The following is a 26,469-nucleotide window of genomic DNA, read 5'->3' on the forward strand; positions in this document are numbered from 1 at the left end:
GAGGTTGGTGACCTGCATAGCCCTCTCTCACTCAAAACAAAGTCAAGTGCAAGTCATGTAATCATTTCTTTGATGGCATGGTCTTCTTTGGCAACGAAGGATGAACACAACAACAATAACAATTATTTATTATTATTTTGCCCACACAGGTTGGGTTAGTATTACCTGAGTCTCTTAATAACATAAAATAGCCATCTTGCAAATGTTATCTCTTTAGTGTGTAAGGAACACTGAGAGAGGGCATAACTAAATCAGTGCACCTCTATCGCCAGTACTGGAAAACATCTGGGTCTTACCACTGGTGTGCATAGAGTTCTATGCATGCCCCTAGCCTTACTGATGCAAAGGATGACATTTTATATTAGGCATTTAAGTGACTCAGTGGATAGACAGCAGAACTTAGCGTCAGGAAGACCTGAGCTAGAATTCTGCTTCAGATTTCCCAGCTGTATGAACCTGCTCAAACTACTTAATCTCTAGCTGTCTCGATTTTCTCATCTGTTACATGGGGATATAAATAGCCCCTACCTCATAGCATTGTTGTAAGGATCAAATGAATGAAAACATGTCAAGTGCATTGAGAATCTCAAAGTACTTTCTAAATGGTAGCTATTACTTTCTTTGCTATACTTATTGAAGAAAAACAAATAAATGAAATTCGATATTTGGCATGGCATAATGGATAGAGTTGGACTTTATGTTGGAAAGATAGGGGTCTTATTCCCAATACAGATACCAGCTGAGTGACCCTGAGTTTGATGTTAAAACTCTCAGCCTCACTTTTCCTCATCTGTAAAATGGGGCTTTAAAATAACATCTGCTATGCAGAACTGTTGGAGGATCACATAAAATAATGTATATAAGGCACTATTTACTTATGTAAATACTAGATATGTGTGAATTGTCATTTTTATTATTATGGTTGAATGTTCAATATAATAATAATAGCTAGAATTTATGAAGTGCTTTGAGATTTGCAAAATACATTACCTATAATATCTCATTTTATCTATACTACAACTCTGGAAGGCAGGTGCTATTATTGTTCTCATTTTACAGCTGAGGAACCGGAGGCTTTGAAGAGTTAACTGACTTGCCCAGGGTCACATAACTGATGTGTGAGACAGGATTTGAACTCTGATCTTTGTGACTCTAAGTGTAGCATTGTAACCACTGTGCCAAGTCTATTATAGAAAATCAGGACTTGTCTGCTGAATGTGAATACCAAGACCTTGACCTGTTTTAGCTGCTTAATTTCTTTGATTTCATTTCTTTGATTCTCTATTTGAATTCCTAGCACTCTGATGGCTCTTTATAAGAGGTCCCTGGGAAATAAAAACAATATTGAAATCTGTTCCCCCAAAATGTTATCATTGACCTCTTCATTTAAATGTTTTTAAAAATCTTCATCAGACTTTTGGCAACTCCTTCATTTGGTTTCCATCACCCTGTTCTTCTCCTATTCTCTTTGTACATGTTCCATTCCACCTTCTCATCAGACATCTTTGGTACCCTAAGCATGGCTGATCTCTGAATCTCTTGCTCATCTCATTGGTGGCATCATCATCATCTCTTGGCATATGACTTCCATATATGCATCCAGCTCTTTTCAGTCCTGCTGTGTTAGCCACTTGGGTGTCCTCTGTGTATCTCAAATTCCGCACATAAAAATTTCAGTCTACCCTGTCCTCTAAACTACTTGGTCTCTATTGAGGTCACCCTGCCCCATCCCTGTCCAAGTTATCTAGGTTTATAATCTTAAAGTTATCTTTGATACCTTCATATCACCTCTACAGTCTTTCTTTTCCATTCATTCTCATGGCCTTGCCCAAACTGTTGTATCTCTTAATTGGTCTCTGTGCTTCTGGCCTTTCCTTGTTTAGTCTTTTTTTCATACAATTTCCAAATAATCTTCTTAATGTGCAAGTTTGATCATATCATGACTCTAATTATAAACCTTTAGTCCTTCGCCCCTCCTCCCCCACCTCAATTAAACCCAAACTCCTTCAAGGGTGCCATTTTCAGATCTGCTACAATTTATTTCCAATATATCTTTTCAGTCTTATTTTGAATGACATTTCCTTTACACACTCTACAATCTGGGCAGACTCTCACCCAGATAATACCATCTTCAACCTCCATGCTTTTGTATAAGGAATGCTCCTCATTCCTGCAGTGGCCTCCGTCCTCCAGTTATGCTTCCCAGGATCCTTGTCTGCTTCAAGGAACACTGAGCTGCCTCTTCTTCCATAGCCTTTAGTGCTCCCTCTTCTCACACAGTCCTGATTCTTCCTGTATTCTCTCATACTTACTTTGTTCATGTTATATCTTAGGAAATTAGGTTCCTAAGTTTAGAGCTGCAAGGGATCTTATAGGCCATGAAGTCCAGTACAGTCAGCTTAAGTGACTTGTCTAGGATCATGAAGTTAGTGTCTCAACAGGGATTTGAACCTAGGACTTCCAGATTCCAAGCACAGTGCTCTATCTACTGTGTAGTAAAAGTAAGATGAGAAAATCTTTTATAGATTTATGGTATCAGAACTCGAAGAGACTTTAGAGATTATTTTAGTTCCTCCCCTTCACTTTAGAACTGAGGAAACTTCGTCTCGCAGAGGTGAAATGACTTGGCTAAATCATATCGAGAACCGATTTCATGCTTGCCTTTGGATTCCCTGAGTTTAATACAGTGCTTTGCACAGACTAAGTGTTGGACAAATATTTGTTGAATTTGATATTGGAATCGAGAAAGCTTTTATTTTACCATGCTTGAATCTGGGCGTTTAATGATAACAACGCTTAGGGGAGGGAATTTCAATGCAGAAAACCCCACAACACAAGCAGGTTTCACTGCACAAGATGACATAGATGCTGAGACTTGTCATTTCTAAATGAGTAATGCTTCAGCACAGTTAACAATCCACCAGCCTTTTCTTTTGTTACCATGTGCCTGTATTTTGGGTAGCCCATTCATTTGGGCCATTTGGTTTTGTTTAAGACTGTTCTTATTTTACAGGGAGTTTCATTGACTTGAGTCTTATGCAGTTTTAAAGTCAGATTAAAAAAAGAAACACATTCACAGGAATGTAAATATTTAAACATTTGACAAGCCAAAAGAAGATATGCGTAGGGTACAAACTATGCACGATTGGGTACAACTGCTATTTTTATTTTTGTTCACTTTTCCTTTTAAGACCACACAAGAGAAATCACTTCTCTTTTAAAATATAGACTAAATCAGAATTTTCCAAGCATGGTAGAGAGGAGAAAGAACACTGAATTTGAATACCAGATCGGCCACTCACTATGTTATGTAATTTAGAGTTAACTCCTCTGGGACTCATTTTTCTCATGGGTGAAAAAGGAGAGGTTGGATTGATAGGAATACAAGAGCTCACATTTATATAGTGTGTTAGATTTGCAAAGTGCTTTGCATTTGTTATTTTATTTGAATTTCACAAAAATCCCTATTTTATAGAAGAGGAAATAGCTTCAGAGAAATTGAGTTGTCTTGGGTCACCAAGACGTACAATGTCTGAGACAGGATTCAAACCCATGTCTTTGAGGATCTGAGTCCAGCCCTTTCAGCAGACAAGGTTACCTTTCCTAATGGCCCTCTTTAGATGAAAGATGTTCAGACTTTTACCCTATCAGCAAAAAATTGAGTGCACCTACCACTTTTTGCTTCTAAGTTATGTCTACAGAACTGCTATGCCAATGACCAAGTATATTGTAGAACTTTTATGCAGGATAAGGAGATTAAATAGTTGATCCTTGTATCAACAGGAACCAATGTCCTGATCTTATAGAAAGGTAGCTGTGAATAACAGTGTCGTCCAACTCTTCTGCCTTGCTCATCAGGAATAGTGCGGCACCATACCACCGCCATTACTAGAGATATATTATTTGGATTATGTTTTCCTGACCTTATCAAACTAAGAGGAAAAGGGTACAAAGATCTTGATATTCTGCCAAGGTGGCAAATTCCCAAACACCACTACCCCGTTGGAGCTTTTTGCCATAAATAAACTCTGGAGAAGTCAGCACCTAAGCACATGTATCTGAATGGAAGCCTTCATTTCAGATTTTATTTTCAAGAAATAGCTCTTGGTCAAACCAGTTGCCAAACTCATTAAGATTGTCAAAGAATGAAAAAACAGCCCAATGATTGGGAAGAAAGAAAATCATACTTCATTAAACTGCCCTTGCAAAAGCAAAACAAAACAAAACATGATGCTGACTGTGTTACTCAACGTTATTCTCTCCAAAAACTTAGAAAATGAAAAAAAAAAATTCAGGACGATTTTCCTTTTTACTCCCTCTCAAATGGAAAACAAATACCCAGAGACCTGAACAAAAACACACTTGATTATAATAAATCCTATATCAGGAAAATGCATTCAAAACAAATTTAACTTTCCCACTTGGTCACGGGAACATAAATACTGTAGCAAATGACAGAATATTTAAGGCATGATCCATTCTTTCTAATTTAACTTGTGGCCTCACTAATAAATACTTCCTTGGACATATGCTCCACACATAATAAAATTTATTCACATACTGTGCTGGCTTTCAAGGTGCTATTTGTTGGGATCATGTCCGAGGGTTCTGAGTCGCATTCCTGGATCTTAAGTTTCATTTCAAAAGGGAAGGACCTCAAAATCTTCTATAGACAAAGACTTAGAGGACATTGGGCTGAAGTGTATTACTTCAGAGGCTTAGGAACTTCAGCACACCTGCTGTGAACTGTTCCTTTGGCTATGAGAACAGCTCATCTAATGGGGAGAAGAAGAGCCAATTGTTCTGTATCATTTCCTGTAAATAACTTCTCTGGGCCATGCCCAGGAACCAAAAAAAAAAAAAAAAAATGGCAAATAGGAATGCCCGGGAAACCAAAAAAGCAAAATAAGGAAGAACCAAAAATCCTTGCAGAGTAAAAGAACCCTCTGTCAGGGGAAAGGACTTTGGCACATTTATCCTTTTAAGAATGGACTTGTCCCCCCAGCTTAAACCTTTGACAATTTCTCAATTACTATCCTTCTGCTAAAAAGTTGGCCTATGGCTTAATCTTATATTTTAAAAGAAAAAACAAATCCAAAATTTCTCTTTGTATAGGTCATGCTTCTATCTGTTTTGGGGTGTGTGCCTGTGTGCTTGCGTGTGTAAATGAGAGTATGATGGAAAGGTTGCCACTTGTCCCTGTGATTTGGACTTTTGCCTCTCTGAGCCTCAGTTTCCTTATCCACAAAACGACTAGTCCAGGGGTTCTTCTTTTGTGAGTTAGTCTGGTAAAACCTAGGGATACCTCAGAATAATGTTTTTAGATGCATAAAAGAAAATACATAAGATTACAAAGGAAATTAATTATATGAAAATAAAAATATTTTTAAAGAAAGTTTATGGATTGTAGGTTAAGAATCTCTGGACTCAATGATCAGTGATCATCTACTCTATTTCTATGTTTATAAATCAATCAACAAGTATTCATAACATGCCTTTGTTGTTTAGTTGTTTCAGTAATGTCTGATTCTTTGAGAACCTATTTGGGGTTTTCTTGGTAGAGATGCTGGAATGGTTTGCCATTTTCTTCTCCAGCTCATTTTACAGATGAGGAAACTGAGGCAGAAAGGGTTAAGTGACTTGCACAGTGTCATATAGCTAATGCCTGAGGCTGGATTTGAACTCATGAAGATGAGTCTTCCTGATTCCAAGCCTAGTGCTACATCCACTGTGCCATCTAGCTGCCCCCATAAAATGCCTATTATATCCTAGGTCTTGTGATAGAAAGCCAAATAGGGAGGCAGCCTGGGAGAAATTTTGGCTACGCATCAGAAGTATAGCTATTTTACGGGGCCCCCAAGCAACAAAATGATTCAATGCATCCTTTGGGAGCCACATGTCAAATTCCTTCATCTGGTATTCAAAAACCTCCCAATCCAGTCTTCATCTGTTTTTCCAGTCTTATTTCCTGCTTTTTTCCTTTCTCGCAGTCTATGCCCTAGAAATCTGGATCACTTGCTGTTCTCCAAACATGGCCAGTGGATTCCTTTCTGTTTGTGTCTTTGTTCAGGTTGTTTTCCCTGTTTGGAATATCCTCCTCCTCTGGGCCCAACTGGTCTCTTCCTACCCACTCTTCAAAGACCATTTCACATACCATGCTTTCTGTTTATGTGTCCTGAATCCTTCCAACAAGAACCAATAGTTTGGCCCTCCAATGTAGGACTCTATATCTCTCCAATATTGTATTTTCACATTCTTCCTTCTATTTAACCAATCATTAAATATTTCTAAGCACTTGGCATGTACCAGGCACGTTGCTAATCACTGGGTATACAGAAATGTCTATACCAATTAAGTTACCAAATATTTTTGAACCAAAATTAAACAAATATTTATTTAACTCATATTGCATGTACATAGTGCAAGGCACTATGGGAATACAGAGATAAATCCAACACAGATCCTGTTCTCAGGGTACTTATGATATAAGAATTGAGGGGAAAAACAAGCAGTTAGATGGTACAGTGGAAGAATGATGATGATGAAGGATATGGTTTTTTCCATTTAAAGCTTTATTTTTCAAGGAACTATAGGTTTGTCTCTCTGATGCTAACTTAGGTAAAGCAACAGGTAGAATACAGGCACTGGAATGAGGAAGACCTAAGTTCAAATCGAGCTTTAATTTTACTTATTCACTATTTAATAGCTTTGAGACTCTGGGCAAGTCATGTAACTTCTGTCTGCCTCAGTTTCTTCATCTATAAAAAGGGACAATAATAGCATGGATATCCCAGAATTGCTGTGAGGATCAAGGGAGGTAATAGTAGTAGAATATTTTGCAAACCTTAAAATATTACATAACCATAAATATTATATAAATATGAAACATTATATAACATTACATATTATGTAAATATTAAATATTATAGAAATATATTATATAACCTCGAATATTATGTAAATATTAAATATTACACAAATATTAAATATTATAGAACCTTAAAATATTATATAAATGCTAGCTCTTATTAAAACAATAAAAGCAAACTATGATGAACAAGAAGCAGTGGTGAAATGAAGATCAGTCTGACAGAATTGAAGTGAGTTGCCCAGGATCACCTAGCCAGTATATGTCAGGGGGACCCAAGCTCAAGTCTCCCTGATGCCAAAGACAATTCTCTTGCCCTTACCCCACACTACTTCTCTTCCTAAGCAGATGCTTAATGAACGATTGAATTCATGGATGAATAATGACCAGAAAAGCACAAAAACTAAGGTGTACAATAGGTACAAAAACCAATGTAAGCAAGTTATGGACTTCAGTGAGACAATACATTTTTACTATAGTAAATACACATTCTATGGTAAGAGGAAGGGAATATCAATCTTTTCTATCATCATCAAAACATTTTTTAAGAAAATGGCAAGTGCTTGGCAAATGGTTGTAATTACTTCTTATCTGCAACAAGAAATAGAGGGTCCCGCTTGGCCAAGGAAGTTTAAGCACTATCTTCCTAATTATTTCACTTGGATTTTAGTTTAACCCAACAGGATGAATGAGCTTATCACTATACAAATGGAAAATTAAAAAAGAACGGTGGTCCACATTTCATTCATGCCAGTTGCATATGGGAATATTGGAGAATCTAAATCTGGCATACCCGATGAGAAATTAAGAATGACCCATGTATACATCTCTAGGTTTCACAATGGAATACTATCCTGAGTTACTGAGTGTAAGTCTACCACATGGATTGCCTGCTGAGGGACTGGGCTAGAATTAGAGTCCAGGAGTAATGAATTTTGACGCTGTACTTCCTTTTTGGCTAGTAGTTTTCCCAATGTGTACACTGGTAGGCTCAGCAAGCCAGAATCTGTCCCTTGGGTGTACAGCATCTGATAAAGATGAAGCCAATGCATAAAATCATCCAACTCCACTTCACAAAAGTGTCATATCATATAACTTTTCCAAATTGGAGATTTGCTGTTCAAGTGCCAATGTTATAAAAACATTCCCTGACTATAAAATGGAAAGGAAAGGAAAATGGGGCATGGACTAGGGGAGGCAGCCTTGTTCATGAGAACTCTGTTCATTCATGGAGGAAAAGCCTTTCTATTTTTCTCCTCCTTGATAATACGATAACTCATTCTTGTGAAACTATCATTCGATTTGATTCAGCAAATGTTTATTAAATGCTCACTCTATACAGGGACCTTGTAGGAGAAAATAAGAGGGTAGGAATGTGCCCCTGTTTTGCTTTTCCAATTTTATAAGAGATAATATACTTGCTGGGGCAGCTAGATGGTGCAGTGACAAGAGTGTGGGGCTTGGAGTCAGGAAGACATCTTTCTGAGTTCAGTTCTAACCTCAGACACCGACTAAATGTGTGATCCTGAGCAAGTCACTTAACCCTGTTTCCCTCTGTTTCCTCATCTGTAAAAGGAACTGGAGAAGGAAATGGCAAAGCCACCCCAAATGGGGTCACAAAGTATGAGACACAACTGAAAAATGACTGAACCATATATTCACTGTGATTTTTAAGGTAGTCATCAGGTTGGGAAAAAAAATAAAAAGGAAAGGAATGAACCATGATTTTAGTCTCATCATTTTTGATGAAACTTCCTGACCTTATAACAAATATATTAGACTTATTCTGCTTATCTCCAGAGGGAAAAGCTAGCAGAGATAGAATTTAGAGAGACTGGTTCACATAAGGAAAAGCTAACAACTAAGCCTGTCTCAAAATGGTATGGGTAAAATTAGTTCTATATCAATGTTAATGGAAAGGAAAGATCAGTCTACATAATGATGTTCCCTTAATGAAAAAGAATTGCCCAAGGATTTAGCATCAGGCCAGTCTCTCCACCCCCACCCCAGGTCTTTAAGAAATATGCAATATTTGAGGTTTTTTCTGATTATTTAAAAAGGAGGAAAGGCACAGAAGTGATTTTCAGATAATACAAAGTTACCTCAGAGGTCGCAACTTTAGTTCAGCCTATACTTCCACAAGAAGCCCCTTTATAAGGATGCATAGATTTTTAAGGATGCAGAATGGAGATTCAAACTCAGATCTCTGGAATATTTTAACTCCATGTCTAGCATTCTTTCTGTTATACAAACCAGGCTTCTATATTGAGAGTCTTTTGGAAAGGAATTGAAACTGCCTTACAAATTTCAATTTATAATAAAACATATCCGTCAAAGTCAGGGTTTAACTTGAAATATTTCTGTGCCATTTCAGAGAAATAGGAAAAACATGTTAGCTTTCTGGCAATTAGGAAAAAGAGAGACAGGCATATGGATGTAGGGTCACATATGGAAGAACACACAGTGTACATACTTATCCCCCTTGTTCTGTGAAATGCATGAAGTGCTGATTATTTTGAATGTATGGTGGACATTTTGCATTTCTAAATAGAAATGAATTTCTGGCCCTTCCAGTCATCTATATGACAGTGGCAAAATTCAGCAATTTTTGTTTCCAAGTCTTTGAATGACATTTTGAGTTTTTGGCCAGAAATCTGATATCATGTAGTCATAACTCTATATTGTGAATTATTATGTTGTTAGGCTGATAATTTATAAGAAGAAAAGGGATTGACCTCTTGACATTCTGTGGGTTTCATTGGTACCCTGTGATATCAAAAAAGTGAAATCAGGGGTTCTTACTTGTTTCGTGTCAGCTCTGTCCAGCTTGCTCCTTTGGACTGGGAGAACTTAAACGATTTGCCCAGAGTTGCACAGTTAGCAAGTGTCTGAGGCCAGATTTGGAGTCTGATCTTCCTCTCTCTAAGTGTACCCACTGTGTGCCACTCACTGTGTGCCACCCACTGTATACCACCCAACTGCCTCCATGGCTCGGTAGAACAATTTGCTTTCCCCCTTAATTGCCTCTCCTTCAAACATTCATATTTGTGTCAAGGGGATGACTGTCCTCTCAGGTCTATAACTACAGAATCCCCCTTCACTCTTCTTTCTCTACCCCTCCCCCATATTTAATCAGTTGCCAAGTTTTCTTAATCATATCAGCAAAGAATCATTTCAAAATAAAACTCTTATCTGTCTTTTTCTCATCGTACTTTAGGTCAGTCTCTTATCACTTCTTGCCCAGATTATTGCAATAATTTCCTAACTGGATTCTGAACCTCTCCCTTCTTCAGTCTGTATTCCATAAGGCCACCATGATAAGTCTTTTTAAACCACATACCACCATGTCATTATTCCACTCAAATAATCTTTCATGGCTCCCAATAGAACAAAATAAAAACTTTCTCAGGTCAGCCTTCAAAAGCTTTCATAATTGAGCATCAACTGGCCTTTCTAGCCTCATTTCATACGTCTCCCCATCACATGCTATACACTGTAGCCAAAGTGGACTGAGAGCTGTTTTCTGAACTTGACGTTCTGTCTTCTACTTGCATCTATTCCTGCCAGCTCTGCCCTATGCCTTCAATGCAGGCACCCCCATCTCTGCCCACCCACCCCCAGGATTTTTATCATCATTCATTGCCTCTATGAAGCCGTCCTTGGTCACCTTTGTTATAGAAGCATGTTCTTTCTCCTCCTCTGAAGCCGTCTGATCTATTACTGTGTGTATGTGTTGTCTGCTCCTGCTACAATACACACACATACATGTATGTATGTATGTATGTATGTATGTATGTATATGTTCCTTGGGCTGGGAACAGGGAGCAGGAAACCCTTTTATTTTGGCATTATATTCTCCCTGCTTTGCACACAGTAGCTGTTTAATAAATGTCTGTGGAACTCATCTTGGTGATGAACCTTTCTAGACTTTGCTGGACTGATCCTCAGACCTTAGACATAGGATCCATCATTGGGGCATAACCAGGGGTGGGGAACCTGTGTCGTCAAGGCCACATGTGGTCTTCTGGGTCCTTGGGTACAACCATTTGACTGAGTCCAAGTTTTACAGAACAAATCCTTTTTTTTTTTTTAATTAAGGGTATTTATTCTGTGAAATTTGTATTCAGTCAAAGGTCTTCCCTTGAGGACCTAGAGAGCTTCACGTTCTCGAGGCCACAGGTCCTCCACCCCTGCAAGCTTTCCCTGTTTCTTGGGACTCGGCAGTCTCTATGCTGCTACCATTGCCACTGAGAACCCAGGACTATCTTCTTGTCATGATGAGGCTTCAGAATAGAATTTTACTGGAGAATCTTTTCTAAAGATACTGATTTGTATACTATGGAGTACAAATGTTTGAGGGAAGAGAGTGATAATTAAACATGTAATAAAACAGAAAAATAAAACTCTAATAGCCATATAGATATCTATACATAGCATTGTTTCTCTTTTAACCTATACATTCTATGGCTTGGAAAGAGCTTTTAAAATTCAGGCCCCTTTGAAACCATGAAGAAGTTTTCCAGTGTGTCCTGGTAGTAGCAACCAGTCATCTCCCTCTTGTTCTGGTCTGTATTTGGTCAGTATGATTGTTTTCCCACTGTTTCAGTGAAAATCGTATCACTTCTATTTTGCTCTGTAGTGCTGGTACTGGCAGATGTGTTACTTTACCTTACTGACGTCATTCTCTCTCAGTAGCTGTGATCTTTTCATCTGCATGAGTATGCCCTCCATGGAACAAATTGTAACCCCTCTGCGACCATGGAAGCTGGACAGTTCATCTGTGGAGCAGAGAGCAGCATGTGCAGCTAATAATCCTGATGAAGGCATCAGCCTGTTCCTCACACCGATGCTTCCTGTGGTGCCAGAGAGAGATGGAAGAAAGCTAGACCCTCCAGCCTGGTGCTTGTTGTGGTTCAGACTGTAGTTGGTTTTTTGGGTTTTGTATGTTGTTACATACCGTATGTTCAGTTGTTTGTATTACAGCTGAAAAGCTAGGTGTGTTGGAAGGGGAGAGAACAAGAAAGCTGAGCTGCGCAACAGTAGGGTCTGGTTTTCCTGGGTGGCTCTCCCAACGTCTGCAAGTATTGTACACGTAGCAGTTTAATCTCCTGGGGCCTGAGGTGGGGATAGCCATAGCAGCAGGATTAATAACAAATATACTACCAGTGGTAATGACAATGATATGAACAGCTAGCATTTATAAGGTGCTATAAGGTTTGGGGCAGCTAGAGGAGGTGGCTCAGTGGATAGTGCCCTGCGCCTGGACGCAGGAAGTTGTTGTTTAGTTGCATCTGACTCTTTGCGACCCCATGAACTACAGCCCCGCAGGATTTTCTGTCCTCCACTGCCTTTCTATGTATGTCCAAGCTCATGTTTGCTGTTTCCATGATGCTGTCTATCCATCTCATTTTCTGCCATCCTTTTGTTTTCACTTTTGGCCTTCAATCTTTCCCAGCATCTGGGTCTTTTCCAATGAGTCCTCTCTTCTCATTACGTGGTCAAGGTCTTTAAGCTTCAGCTTCAGTATTTGAATTTCCAGTGAATAGCCTGAATTAATTTCTTGAAGTATTGTCTGATTTGATGTTGCTTATCATGGGACTCTCTAGCACCATAGTTTGACGCATTGATTCTGCTTTCCTTATACTCCAACTCTCACATTACTACTGGAAAAACCATGACTTTGACCAGAGGGACGTTTCTCAGCAAGGTGATGTCTCTGCTTTTCAGCATGCTGTTCGGATATGTCATAGCTTTTCTTCCAAGGAGCAAGCATCTTGTAATTTCATGGCTCCAGTTGCTGTCTGTAGTGATCTTTGAGCCCAAGAATATAAAATCTGACATTGCTTGCACTTTTTTCTCCTTTTATTTATCAGCAAGTGATGGACCAGTTGCCAAGATCTTAGGGTGTTTTTGTGTTAAGCTTCACACCAGCTTTTACACACTCTCCTCTTTTACCCTCATCAAGAGACTGCTTAATTCTTCACTTTTTGACATAATTTAAAAAAGTAGTTCAAAGATTTTATTCTTTAATTACAATGCTTCTTTGTTGAAATAACTGAAAATAAGTATACAAAATAGTTGCTTACTAATTGTGTATTGAAAGCAACAAGAGTTTCCACAAGACCAAACAAACCAGTTCTGAGATAAAATTTAACAACTCCGGCTTCTTCAGTATTTATCAAAATACAAAAAAAAATTTTTTTTTCAGATGGCAAATCTGACCTTTGCAGTATGAGGGGGTAGTAAAGGAAATGTAAGACACGTGCAGATAGGGGGATTGTTCCAAGATGAGATGGAATACGCCTAGAACGATATCAGAGTGATTTCTGCATATCTGAGAGTGTTGATATTTCTCCCAGCAACCTTAATTCCAGGTTTTGATTCATTCAGCCTGCCATTTCACACGATGTATTATACACATGTTAATAAGGTAATGATTTACATCCTTGTCATACTCCTTTCCCAATCTTAAACCAATCAGTTGTTCCATTTGTGGTTCTAACTTCTGCATCTTGGCCTGCATACAGGTTCCTCAGGAGACAAGTGAGATGATCTGATACTTCTATCTCTTTGAGGACTTGCCACATTTTGTTGTGATCCTTACAGTCAAAGGCTTCAGTATGGTTAACGAGTCAGAAGTAGATGTTTTTCTGGAACTCCTTTGCTTTCTCCATAAACCAGCTACTGCTGGCAATTCAGTCTCTAGTTCCTCTGCCTCTTTGAAAACCAGTCTTTTCTTCTTCTTGGTTCATATATTGCTGAAGCTTAGCTTGTAGAATCTTAAGCATAACCACTCTGGTATGTGAAATGAATGAATTGTCTGGTAATTGCTTGGCACTGTCCTTCTTTACGATTGAGAGCACCGGACCTGGAGTCCGGAAGACTCATCTTTGCAAATTCAAATCTGGCCTCGAATACTTCCCAGCTATGTGACTCTGGGTAAGTCACTTAACTCTCTCTCAATTTTCTTATCTATAAAATGAACTGGAGAATGAAATGGTGAATCTCTCCACTATCTCTGCCAAGAAAACCCCAAATGGGGTTACAAAGAGTCAGACATGACTGAAAATGATTGAACAGTCATAACAAATGAAGAGGCAGCAGGGGCATGGTGGATAGAAGGCCAGCCTTGAAGCCAGAGAGCCCTGGATTCAAGTCCTGTCTCTGATGCATAGTGGGAGTTAAAGGACTGGTCCATAGTTGTACAACCAAAGGTAGATACGGGATTTGAGCCTAGGTCTTTCCTGACTTGTGCCCAATTACTGTGTTCTGAGTTTACCTTTGTTCCTAAAATGACGAATTGCTCTGACTTTCCAACTCACTTTTTGTTGTCACTCAACATTTACTAAGTACCTAGTAAGTCCAGTTCATTGTACTAGCCCTTTAGGGAAACCAAAAAAAGAGTAAGACATGCCTTCATGGAGGTTTTACAATCTAGATAGGAAGATGACTCTTAGACCATTAAACGTCACTGACTCACCAAAAGCTCGGTATGTATACAGCACTTAGAAATTTACAAAGCTCTTTACAAACATCTCATTTTATCCTCATAACAACTCTGGGAGGTAGGTGCTATTATCATCCCCATTTTGTAGAGGAAGAAACTGAGACAGACAGAAGTTAAGTGACATACCCAGGATCACCCAGTTACTTAGTGTCTGAGGCTCGTTCAGAGCTCAGGTCTTCTTGAAGCTGGGCCTAGTACTCTATCCATTGCACCATCTAGCAGTTTGTAGTAACAGCGACAGCTTAATTTTTGTACATCAAAATCCATCTAATCCTAACCTGGTTCTTAGTGATATTATTTGCTTATGAAAAGGTTTGCTTTACAGATGAAAACTGGATTATCAGTAGACATAAAGCTGAGGAGAGAGGGCAGAAGGAGAAGGTTCAGCCTCAGAGGGATGAAAAGTAAAGATGTTTTATAGATACATTACATTGGGATGGCATTCAGGTTGGATCTAGAAGGATTGGAAAGAACTGGGGAGATGAAACTGGGGGTCAAAGGTGAACCAGGCAGAAGAAATGGTCATTAACAAACAGATGGCCAGACAGAGAAGGGCATGTCTGAAGAATGGAGGGTAGCCTTGCAGATGATGATGAAGCTAGAAAGGTCAGCTAGGGTCAAATTTCCTCTGTTGTCTTAGTTTCCAATTAGTAAACACCTTGGGAACAGGAACTGTGTTTGCTGTTATGTTTCCATGCCTTTCAAATTCACTGTACTGCCCCAATTAAAGGGATAGCCATAGATGAGACAGATTCATTAGGTTTTGCTGCCCTTTCTTCCTTGTCTGGATTTCTTGAGTAACCATCTGTTGGGGGTGTAAGCTCAGTTCCATGTGGACAGTCTTGGGCGGGTAAAGGTGAGAGCTTCTAAACCTTAGAGTTCTCATGAGGCCCCCCAGGAAACAACAGGGAATTGAGGAGTGAGATCTCGTGTATTTCCGCCTCTTCCCGTGAGAACGTGATGGGAGAGAGCATCCCCGCCCTCGAGACAGGCCCGGATCTGGGCACACCTATTGTAATCTAACAGGCACGGTATTCAGGTGCAAACTATGTGGCAGGAGAGCTTAAGTAGGGTCAGGAAAGCCCGAAGGCGCTCTTAGCGCTGAGGGGCCCTTACAGGACAGAAGGCCCCTTTTCCTCTCTTCGCTCTTCCCTCTCCCCTCTCTCCCCACTTCCACTTCTGCTTTCATTCTCTTACTGTAAGATCTTTGCCTCCTTGGGAGATTTCTCTCTCTCTCCTAAGGAAGAGTTCCCCCTGCACATGTAACCAGGACCCTGAATAAAGCCTAACCCTTGTTCGACTCCGGAAAGTCTCTTCTCTCATACGTTTATCCGGTTTGGCCAGCCGAAGACCTGCGATAGGTAAGGTAAGACTCGGGTAGCCCTCAGGCCTCTAGGCCTGGCAACCATCACTTGCCCAAACACCAGCACCCAATGCTAACGAGCTTTTAGTAAACCCTCTTTAGAAAAATCACATTTTTATTATATATTGGGGGAGTAATTCTTGTGGGGCTTTAACGTGATTTAAAAGGTTATAATAGATTTAAAAATACACTTACCTGGCAAAAACAATTCTTTTTGGAGTTTTGCTCTCGATTTTTGGGAAAAACATCTTTTCTTTAGCCAGTCTGCTTCAAAATCACTAATGTGCTCATCAGGCCATATGATATGTACCTTTTAACACAGTAAACAAACATGTATTTATATGCTGTTAGACATCCAGTATTTTCTAGTAGGTGTCAAACTCAAATAGAAATGGATCTCTGTTGACTTAGATCCTTGTTGTTTACTTAGAAAACCACAAATTAGCATTATCTTTGTTATGCTATATTTTTATTTATTTAGTTAAACATTTCCCAATTATATTCTAACCTGGATTAAGCTTTTCTGGAGTTTTAAGTTTGTCACTTAAGAAATATGGAGAATTGGGAGATTTAGCAAATAGGTACAGATTTGAAAAATAAACCAAATTACTCTTGAGCATGGAAGCCAGATTTTAGAGTTTTGAAGTCTGTCTAGTCCCCAAAATCTTCCTTTTGCCAATGAGGAAACTGAGGCCCAGAAAAGAACTGTCTCTTGCATAAGGTCACATGATTTGTCAGTGGCAAGAGTCAGGACAAGGACTCTGGTCTCCTGACTCTCAGTTCTTTGTCCTTTTTGCTATGTTACCCTGCTTCTGAGGCTTGGTATAGTTAATGAAAGATAAGAAATCAGCACTTCTGGGGTTGTGACACATTTCACTTGTGTGACACATTTTAGAGTTCTAGATAGAGTTAAAGATGCATCCTAATAAGAACATGACTTCCTCTCTTCTCTCTGATTGTCCATATCCATGAAAACACAAAGTTTTAGCCTTTGTTCAAGACCTCTTGCTGATTCATGTAAGTCTATGACGTCATTGTGAGGTCAGGGTTGGGGTAGGGAAATACATGAGTGGTGTTTGGCAATTCATGAATGCTAGCAGCGAAATCCTTGAATCAATGAGAGGCTTGAAGGGGTGGACAGCACAGGCTGGCAGAACTTTCCCTCCTTGCCAGGAGTCCACTTCAACATTACAGAGGCAGGGCATAGTAAAGAAAGGGTGTATGTGTGACTGTAGCAACCAGATTGGCGGCTGAATCATGTAAAAATTAAGCTCAGCAATAGGGATACTTGACTTTTAGGCCCAAATATGATACTAACTACAAGTATAGCTTTGGATCAGTCACTTCGAACAGAATTTTGGAATTGAAAAGGATTTAAGCAGCCATCTAGCCTAACCCACTCCTGGAACAGAACAATCTTTCTGAGTATTCATTTCCTCAAACATAAAAATGAAGAAGTTGGATTAGCTCAGAGGTTCCTAGCCTGGATTCCATTGACCAACGGATAGATTTAAGGGGCTCTGTGAACTTGGTTAGAAAAAAAATTCAATCTCATTTTCACCAATCTCTAACTAAAATTTAGCATTTCCTTTATTTCTTTACTGAGAAGGGCTCTGTGAGCTTCATCAGATTGCCAAAGGGGTCCATGACACCAAAATGGTTCCAAGTCCCTGTACTAACTATTCTCTAAGATCACTTTCTGAGTCTAAAATTCAATTCTAAGACTTCAGTTCTAAGAATGTTAGTAGATCCCAACCTTCTGGCTGGAGATCTCTGTACTGAGCCTGGAGCTCAATCATTCAATTGAATATTAAGCACCTACTATGTACAGGACACTGTGCTGGGTTCTAGGGATATAAGTACACATTTGTCTAGTAAGGGTAAAAAAGAATGGCCCCCTAATGCAAACTGCTTCAAAATTAGCTTTAGTGTTTCTTTTTTTAACACAAGATTAATAGTTTAAAGAGAGAAATACCTTTCTTTGGTTGATCAAAGTTAAGTTCTTGACCCATGTGTTAACGTCAAGGGCTTCAATGAGGAGTTTTCGAGCTTTTGCAGAATCCAGGTAGCAGCAAGGGCACTGGCAGTTGTCTCTCAGCCACACGGCAGGGTAAAGAGATTCTTCCCCATCATCCCAGTGAACCTGGACCAAACGTTCTGCATCTAGAGCCTCCACCTTCAGGATAGCTGAACTCATGCTTCCAGACTTCGATATGAATTGTTCAACCTGCTACAATAAGAGTTAAAAGGACATGGCTGTTCTTTTGCCCTCTAAGCAAAGTGCATGGTCTGTTTGTTCTTTTTTTAGCTACCACAATCCACATTTGAGGAGACCTTTGTCCCTGTTAGATTATTTTACATGCTGACAACAGAAGTGGTTGATGGAAAATAAATAAGATAGTTATTTTGAGTCAAGGACTGTGAAAAAACAGTCCTTCAATTCTTCCACTGTGATTCTAGAAAATTGAATGAAAAAAATTTTTATCATTATATATGTATAATCAATCACTCTATTAATTGTTTAGGAAGCAAAATTCTCCATAAATCAAAAAATGTAACAAAGATTATGTTATTTAATAAATGCCTATTAGAAATGGATAGACAGATGGCCTGAGTTCAGATCTTGCCTTTGACATGTACTGACTATGTGACCTTGAGTAAGTCACTTAACAGCTCAATTCCCTAAAAGAAAATGGAGACAGAGAAATACCTCAGGCAGGAAGACCTAGATTCAAGTTTGCATCTAAAATATACTGAATGTGTGACCCTGGACTAGTTATTTAACTTCTCTTTGCCTTAGTTTGCTCATTTGTAAAAATAAGTGAACTCATTTCAATTCTGAGAGTCTGTGCTTCTTTTGATGACAGAATGGGGAAACATGACTACACAGCAGCTCATATATAGTAGACTATATGGTCAGTGCAAATTAATATTGTATTTGGCATCCCCAAAAAGCTAATCTGAATTTAGGTTACATCAATCAGTCAAGCATTTATTTATTAAGACCTATGATACACCAGATACTATACTGAGTGCTGGGGTATTCAAAGAAAGGGAGCTCACATTCCAATGGGAGAAAGAGCATGTGATCGATCAGACAGGGACAAGATATATGTAATATAGTAAAAGATACTTTCAGGAGGAAAGAACAAGTAGTGGTGGGAAGGGAAATAGGGAAGGGAGGACTAGGAAAGAGGAAAGGATTTGAACTGAGTCTTATGGGGAGCCAGGGAATATAGGAGGCAGAAGAGAGGAGGGTGAATATCACAGACATGGGGGTCAACCAGTGCAAAGGGGCAGAATTGGGAGAAAGTGTGTGTGTGTGTGTGTGTGTGTGTGTGTGTGTGTGTGTGTATGTGTGTGTATAACAGCATGGAGGTCAGTATAGCTGAATCTTAGAGTAGATGGAGGGGAGTAAAGGCTGGAAAGGTAGGAAAGAGGCCAGGTTTTAAGGGGATTGATATACCAAATAGATAATCTTATATTTGAACCTGGAGTTTATTGAGTTTGGGGAAGAGAGGGGACTGATGTAGTCAGATCTTTGCTTTAGAAAGATTACTTTGTCAACTGAGTAGAGGATGGACTTCAGTGAGGAGAGAACCGAGGCAGGGAGCAAAGATTACCATACTGCAAGCTACCATGATCGTTCACATGTGAGGTTATTAGAGTCTTTATTATGGTTATGCTTTGTGAGTCCATAAGTCTCTAAATTTAACTCCTCAAAAAGTGGAATTTAACTAATTGCTTTTGACTTCTTAACTGAAGACTGCCATTCATGAGAAAACCCTAAAATGTGAAATAGTTTTAGAATGAAATTTATTAGGTTGTTTGGAAGAGGGAGAAAAAGGGGGAGGGAGAGAGAGACAGAGGGAGAGGGGAAAAGAGGCAGAAAGAGGGACGGGAGAGAGAGATAACGAGAGGGAGAGGGAGGGAGAATGATAGGGAAGAGGGGAGGGAGAGGGAGAAGAAAGGGAGAGATCTGGAAAGAAGTGGTTCCCTTTCCTACAGGTTCTGGAAGGTTTACATTATGTAGAATTTTAGATAAGTGTAACCACACATGAACCCAAGTATGCAGTTAAGCAAGTTTCCTGACAGGACAACTTGAAAACAAAGTAAATTGAAATGGATATCAGTAAATATAAACATTCAGTAAAATTCAGGCAAAGCCAAAACACAAGGGAAATCTAAAACACAAGCTTGATTGGACCCTAAAATACACCTGGGCAAGGGGATCCAAAACATAATGTTTGGGGTAGATCCAGGACCTGGGGGACCCCAAAATTCCTTGTGGCCATCTCTGGTATTTCTAGAGAGTTACTGAGGTCAAGGCAACATTATGGGATCAAACAATCTTTAGTCACATAAAGTTACATTTGGACAATATAATAATTACTACATTTTCTGAACAATAAAGTGTTTTCTATAAGACTTTCTAGATTGGCTGGTCTTGCTATAGCTTGCATGCAACTCATCCAGCCAATGGGTTATATGTAATAAAGTCATTTAACCTCTCAAATACCCTAGCCAATTCTCCCAGACTATAAGCTGAAGATCTGTATTGGTAGAGGGGGTTACCTGACTTAGGAGTTCCCTACTGATCAGTGAAATAATAGTTCCAAACCGAACCAAATCAAACCAAACAAAAGCACCTTCCTCCATCCCCCAGCATTTAATATCATCACAGAAATATCTAAGCTTGTTAAAATGCTTTGTCTTCAAATCAGAAAGTTAGTTCTAGTAAACTAAAGCCTCATGAAATGAAACTCTTTCAAGTAGTGGAAATATGAGACCTTTGACTCAAGAATCACAGAATCTCATGGTTGGTCATTATCTACTTCAGTTTCTCCCTGGATAATAACAGTGGCTGGTAATAATAGTTAATAATTAACTTTGAAAGCTCTTCACCACCTGACCACTTTCTACCCTGGAAATCTTCTTATACTTTGCTCCCTTCTACATACTTTCTGATAAAGCAACACTAGTCTTCTTTCTGTTCCATTTATGTGGCATTTCATCTCCCAACCCTGTTTCCCCATGCCTGGAATGGTCTACCTCCTCACCTTTAGGTATTGTTTTCCTTGACTTCCTTTAAGACTCAGCTGAAATCCCAGGTTTTTTCTGATCTCCCTCCTTGCTGCCCATGCTGGTGCCTTCCGTCTGGGATTACCTCCCATTTGCTGTGTATCTATCTTGCATGAACAAACTAGTTCTTTGTACTTAGTCTCTTTCATCAGAATATAAACTCCTTGAGGGCAGGGACTGTTTCCTGTTTTGCTTTTGCCTTTCTTTGTATCCCTGAAGCTTAGCACAGTTCCCAGTACATAGTAAGCACTTAATAAATGCTTGTTGATTGCCTGAGTAGATGACTGAACTGCCATAATGCAGTTTAAGTTCAAATTGCTGGTTGAGGCTGCCATGTCCAAGGTCAATTCACATTCAGCTTGTAGCCCACTGTAAATAAACTGCTCCATATCTGTTCCTCATTCTAGGATCAAGCAATTTCCAGAATTTCACAGGTGGAAGGAATTCCCTTACAAGAAAACAAAGGCCTCAGAAGGTTAAACCTTTGGAATAATCTGGCTCCAAATTCAGTGCTCTTTCTTTGGCCAGCTCCTGATACAAGGTAGATAGTTAATAAATGCTTACTGATGGTATTTTTTTTTAGCTATACTCTATGCCTCTATTATAATGTATGTATAGCCCTTTACAAACTATAAAATAAATGTTGGCTATTACTATTATTACTTATACAGTTGATTTTAAAATCCAAGTAGAGAATTTTCCATTTGTCCCTATAAGCTTTATCTCTAGTGGTGTAGTGGATAGAAAGCAGCCTTGAGGAGTCAGATAGACCTGGGTTCAACAAATATTTATTTTTGACGCAGATCAAATATCTCCTTGTCAAAAGTGGATGGTCCTCATGAATTTTGTGGCCATGAAACATTTTGTTACTTGCTGGGCAATACTTGGCACTCTCGCTGATTAAAACTGGAGAAAGAAATGGCAAACCACTCCACTATCTTTGCCAACAAAACCCCAAAGACAGTTGGTCCACAGTGTCACAAAGTCAGCCGCAACTGACTGACTGATTCACAACAACAACAAGGTAATAGTGAGGTGAAGGGCTTCCCTGAAACTAACTAGGTTGGGATTTGGACAGTTTGTCTTCAGACTCATATATGAAAACTTCCTAGATTGGTAAGAGTTGCCACAGCTTACATCCCGCTAGTATGGTCTAGAAGGACCCAGCAACTTCTCCAAGTCCCCATGAGGCTCTGATACTTTCTGATTGTGTATAGGCAAGTCATATCTCAGTGCTCATGGTACCTATTTTTAAAAAATTTATAGAATAAAACAAGCATTCCACAACATAGTATAATAAAAAAGATTACTGTACATGAAAAAAAAACAGAAACAAACAAACAAAATATGAATTCACAGAGAAAATCTTCCATTCTACATTGGTAGAAGAAGGGTCTCCATTCCTATTAAATCACAGGTCCAGAAACGTTAAAAAAACTAACCTAAATAGATTTGGGCAATCATTCTGGTTTGTTGAGTTGCTATTGTATAGACTGCAAAGTCATTGAGGGTACAGACTCTGTTTTTTGCCTTATTTCCTAGCTAGTATGATGCTTTCCACAAAGTGGTACTATTTATTGAATCCAAGTGAATTTGTTGAATTTTTTTTTATGGGTTTTTGTGTGTGGTCAGAAGAGTTGCACAAGGTGCTGCTGGTCATTGGAGGTGGCACCCATGCTGATGAAGTCAGGCCTCATTGAACATATTAGGGCAGGTTCTGTTTGGTCTGTTACTGCACATATCTTTAGAGCTGGAAGGGAAGTCCACTCCCCTCCCCCCCATTTTATAGCATCAAATGCTAATCAACCTGCCTCCACCCCAATTAAAATTTAAAAAATTATGTGCATAATGTTCCTAACCAAGATTTAAGGGTCATCCTTTAAAATCCCTTTTCATGAAGTAGAGTATTATTAGTACAAATCTTCACATCTGTCTATCAATCTATCCAGATATCTATCATATTCTTTTAAAGTTTTCGGATCATAGGAGTATAAATTTAGAGTTGCAAAGTTTCTTAGCAGCTTATCTAGTCCAACCTCTGCATTTTATAGATAACGAAACTGAGGTTCAGAAAGGGTGTTTTCTCTCAGGTCCCATAGCCATTGAGTGACCAAGGTAGGAGTGGCACTGAGGTCCTCTCACTCTAAATCTTGGACTCTTCCACTGTATCTTTTTACTCTGATGCCTCATTGTGGCTTGGATGTGATGTAGGAGTTTTGAAGGCTATGCCATTGGAATGTAAGCTGGAACAGGTGCTACGCATCTAGAAAATCTTTAGAATGGGGCCTGATGACAAATTTTAAGCTCAAAACTAGTGATCTCAGGGAAGCTCTTCAACAGAATCTTGCTCAGTAGGTGAACAATTCTTATTATTATTGTTTTAAATAATATTTTATTTCTTCAATTACATGTAAAATCATTTTAAATTTTTTTAATTCCAAATTCTATCCCTCCTTTTTCTCCCCCTTCCCTGAGATGTTAAGAAATATAAAGGTTGTACATTAGCAATAATGTAAAACAATTCAATATTAGTCATTTGGTGGAAGAAAATTTCAATGAAAAGAAAGACAGTATGCTTTCATCTGTCAGATAACATTTTTCGTCATGAGTCCTTTGGGATTGTCTTGGATTATTGTGTTACTAGAAGAGCTAACTCATTCGTGGTTGGTGAAGCATTATTTTTGACCACAGAAACTCATGAAGACTATCTACTAAGACAAGGCATGATCTGATTTATCTCAAAAACAAATATTTATGTATAAGAGCCTGTGCTTGGTTTATTATAGGGTGTATCCATACCAATTACATCATAGGCAAACGTGCATCTGATGAATAGACATGTGTCTTCTATGTACTTTGCCATAAGCCTTAAAGTAAACAATAATAAATTTGGTCTCTGAACACAGAGTCTATAATCTCATAGAGAATACAAGATTAACAAATGTTAAATAATCCAGGGGTAAATAAAAGTGACTTTTTGAAATAGTACAGAAAAAGGATAGATTAATATAGACGAGAAGAAAATTTGATAAAGTATATGAAACCGTGAAGAATGGATGGAATTTGGATAGAGAACAGGAGAGAAAACAATCCAGGTAGGGGGAAGAGTAAAAATAAGACACTGTAGTGGCTAATCAAGGGGAAAAAAGCATTTAACAAGCACCTGTTGTATACCAGACCCCGTGCAAAGGGGATACAAATACAAAAATGAGACAACTGCCCTTAAGGAACTTACATTCTTTTGCTGTTTATCGTTTAGTTGTTTTCAGCCATGTTTGACTCTTTGTGACCCCTTCTGGGGTTTTACTTGGCAAAGATACTAGAGTAGTTTGCCATTACCTTCTCCAGCTCATTTTACAGATGAGGAAACTAAGGCTTAACCCTTAATCTGAATTTAGTTTAAAGTTTAAGCAAATTAAGCAGATATAGTCCCAACTTAACTGGGGTTAAGTGTCTTGCCCAAGGTCACACAGCTAGTTAGTGTCTAAAGCTGGATTTGAACTCAGGTCTTCCTGATTCCCAGTGCTTTATTCACTGTGCCACCTAGTTACCTTAACCTTCATTCTACTAGACTGCAATGAAGCATGAATGAGCTTGCCCTCTGTAGGACAGTAAAAACACTAATTTAACTAATGTAGCACAGGATGTAGACATTTGAGAAGACTGGAACTGAAATCCAGTCTCAGACAATTACTAGCTGGGTGTCCCTGGGCAAGTCACTTAACTGCTATCTGCTTCAGTTTCCCCATCTGTAAAATGTGGATAATAATAACATCTATCTGCTAGGGTTGTTGTAAGGATAGATATAATACTATTTGTAAAGCATTTTGCAAATCTTAAAACACTATGTAAACGCTAACTCCTCCTCCTTCCCTTTCTCCACTCCTCCTAACATAAAATTTCTGAGGAAAAACAATTGGGTAAACAGGTTTGAGCAAGTCTGAATACAAGGAGTTATGACTTAATATAGTAGGCAGATTATTGTGCAAGAGGACAAGATAAAAATGACATCTTGAAGAAAGGAAGTGAAAAGGGTGCGGAGTGAGAGAAATTAAATCCAATGAGACCAGATTAAGAGACTGTTGAACAATTTAGGTTTAAGATAACAAGGGCCTGGCCTAAAACTGTGGCAGTAGGTACTGAGATGAAAAGAAAGGGGTAAAAGGAGAGATAAGGTTTAGCAAGTCATTAGTTCAATGGAGATAAGGAAAATCTCAGAACTTTCAAATTAAAAGGGATAAGTAGAGGTTCTCTAATCCAATCTCTTAAACAAGGAAGAAACTTATCCACTGTGGTTATCTATGTACCTTGTGGGGAGAATGAATGCATAAAGAAGGAAAGAGAATCCTGATCTAAGAAACTAAAGGCTGGTTGTAAGTCTAGTACTCCCACTTATTCCTGAGTCATAAGATCCATACAATGAAGGTAACAACTCCCTGTTTACTCTCAGGGATACTGTTGTAAGAGTTAGATGAGAACATATGTGTACACCATACAACACTCTACACAAATGGAAGTTATTCCCATTGCCTCCTATGGCAACTTGTTGTACATATTGTATCCTTCTATTAATTAGAAAGAACTTCCTTAATTTGATCCAACATGGGTCTCTGTCATTTTAATCCACTGAATCTAGTTGTACTTTCTGGAATATCATGGAAGTCATCTAGTTCCTTACAACTCCTCATCTACTTAAAGACAATGCTTGGTTGGTTCTACTTAGTTTTTTTTCTCTTTTATTTTCTTAGGGTTTCAACTTTCTATGAAAAGATTTTGGGGAGGGAGGGAGAAAAAAATGCACAGCAGAGAACGGAAGAGAAGTTAGAAGGGACCACAGAAAAGCAGGACAGCTTTGAAAATGATGTGTAATATTTATTATATAGTTTTTTTTAAAATAAGCAGTGCGAAATGGAAATTTGTGGTTTTATACTAATATTATGCTGTGTTCATGGAAATATTCTTTTTTTTGTCTTTTTGTATTTAAGTTCAAAATCAGTAAAAATAAAATAAATTGAAGGGGGAAAAGATTTATTGTCAGACTGCTCACCATTTTGGTGATTCTCCTTGGGACGCTAGTCTGTCAGGGTCCTTAAAATGTGATGCCTAAACCCCAGAAATGAGCTGAGAAAAAAAAAGCAACTCCTTCTCTTGGTGTCAGAGCATTTGCCTTCAGATGCCAACTCTGATGCTTACTATCTGTGTGGTTTGGTATCAATCATTTCACATCCCCAGAGTTTTGTTTCCACGTCTGTAAAATTAGAGCCTTTGACTGGATAGGTTTTTCCAGTTCTAGATCTAAGTCCCTATATTCCTCCTTTGAAGCAGACTATAGGGGTGCAATATTGTTGTCTTCAGTCTATTAATAAACATTTATTAAATGGTTACTATGTGCCAGGCATTGTGCTAAGGATACACAGAAAGTGAAAAAACAGTTCCTGACCTTAAGGATGCCACAGTTTAATGAGAGAGAAGACATGCAAACCACAATGTACAAACAAGCTATATATAGGTTAGATTGGAGATAATAAGAGAACAGGAGGGAGAGATGGGTAGGGAGAGAATTCTGGGCATGGAGAGAAGCCAGGGAGAATGCCTGGAGTCAGGAGATGGAGTTTCTTGTGTAAGAAACAGCAAGGAGGTCATTGTCAC

At 38.8% G+C, this 26,469-nt stretch overlaps 1 protein-coding gene across 2 annotated transcripts in view; it reads right to left on the reverse strand.

The window, feature by feature from the left end:
- Positions 1-26,469, reverse strand: part of BBOX1 (gamma-butyrobetaine hydroxylase 1) — an 80,713-nt gene that overhangs the window by 46,582 nt on the left and 7,662 nt on the right. The window contains exons 2-3 of one of the 2 annotated variants that reach the window (XM_072619297.1): positions 17,714-17,968; positions 15,934-16,048 (exon numbers count right to left, since the gene is read on the reverse strand). In XM_072619297.1, coding sequence (XP_072475398.1) covers positions 15,934-16,048; positions 17,714-17,935 — 337 coding nt within the window. In that variant the 5' untranslated portion in view covers positions 17,936-17,968. The remainder of the gene's footprint in view (positions 1-15,933; positions 16,049-17,713; positions 17,969-26,469) is intronic. The other variant, XM_072619298.1, reaches the window with a different exon arrangement.

The sequence above is a fragment of the Notamacropus eugenii genome, chromosome 6 (assembly GCF_028372415.1).
Source record: "Notamacropus eugenii isolate mMacEug1 chromosome 6, mMacEug1.pri_v2, whole genome shotgun sequence".
NCBI lineage: Eukaryota > Metazoa > Chordata > Mammalia > Diprotodontia > Macropodidae > Notamacropus > Notamacropus eugenii.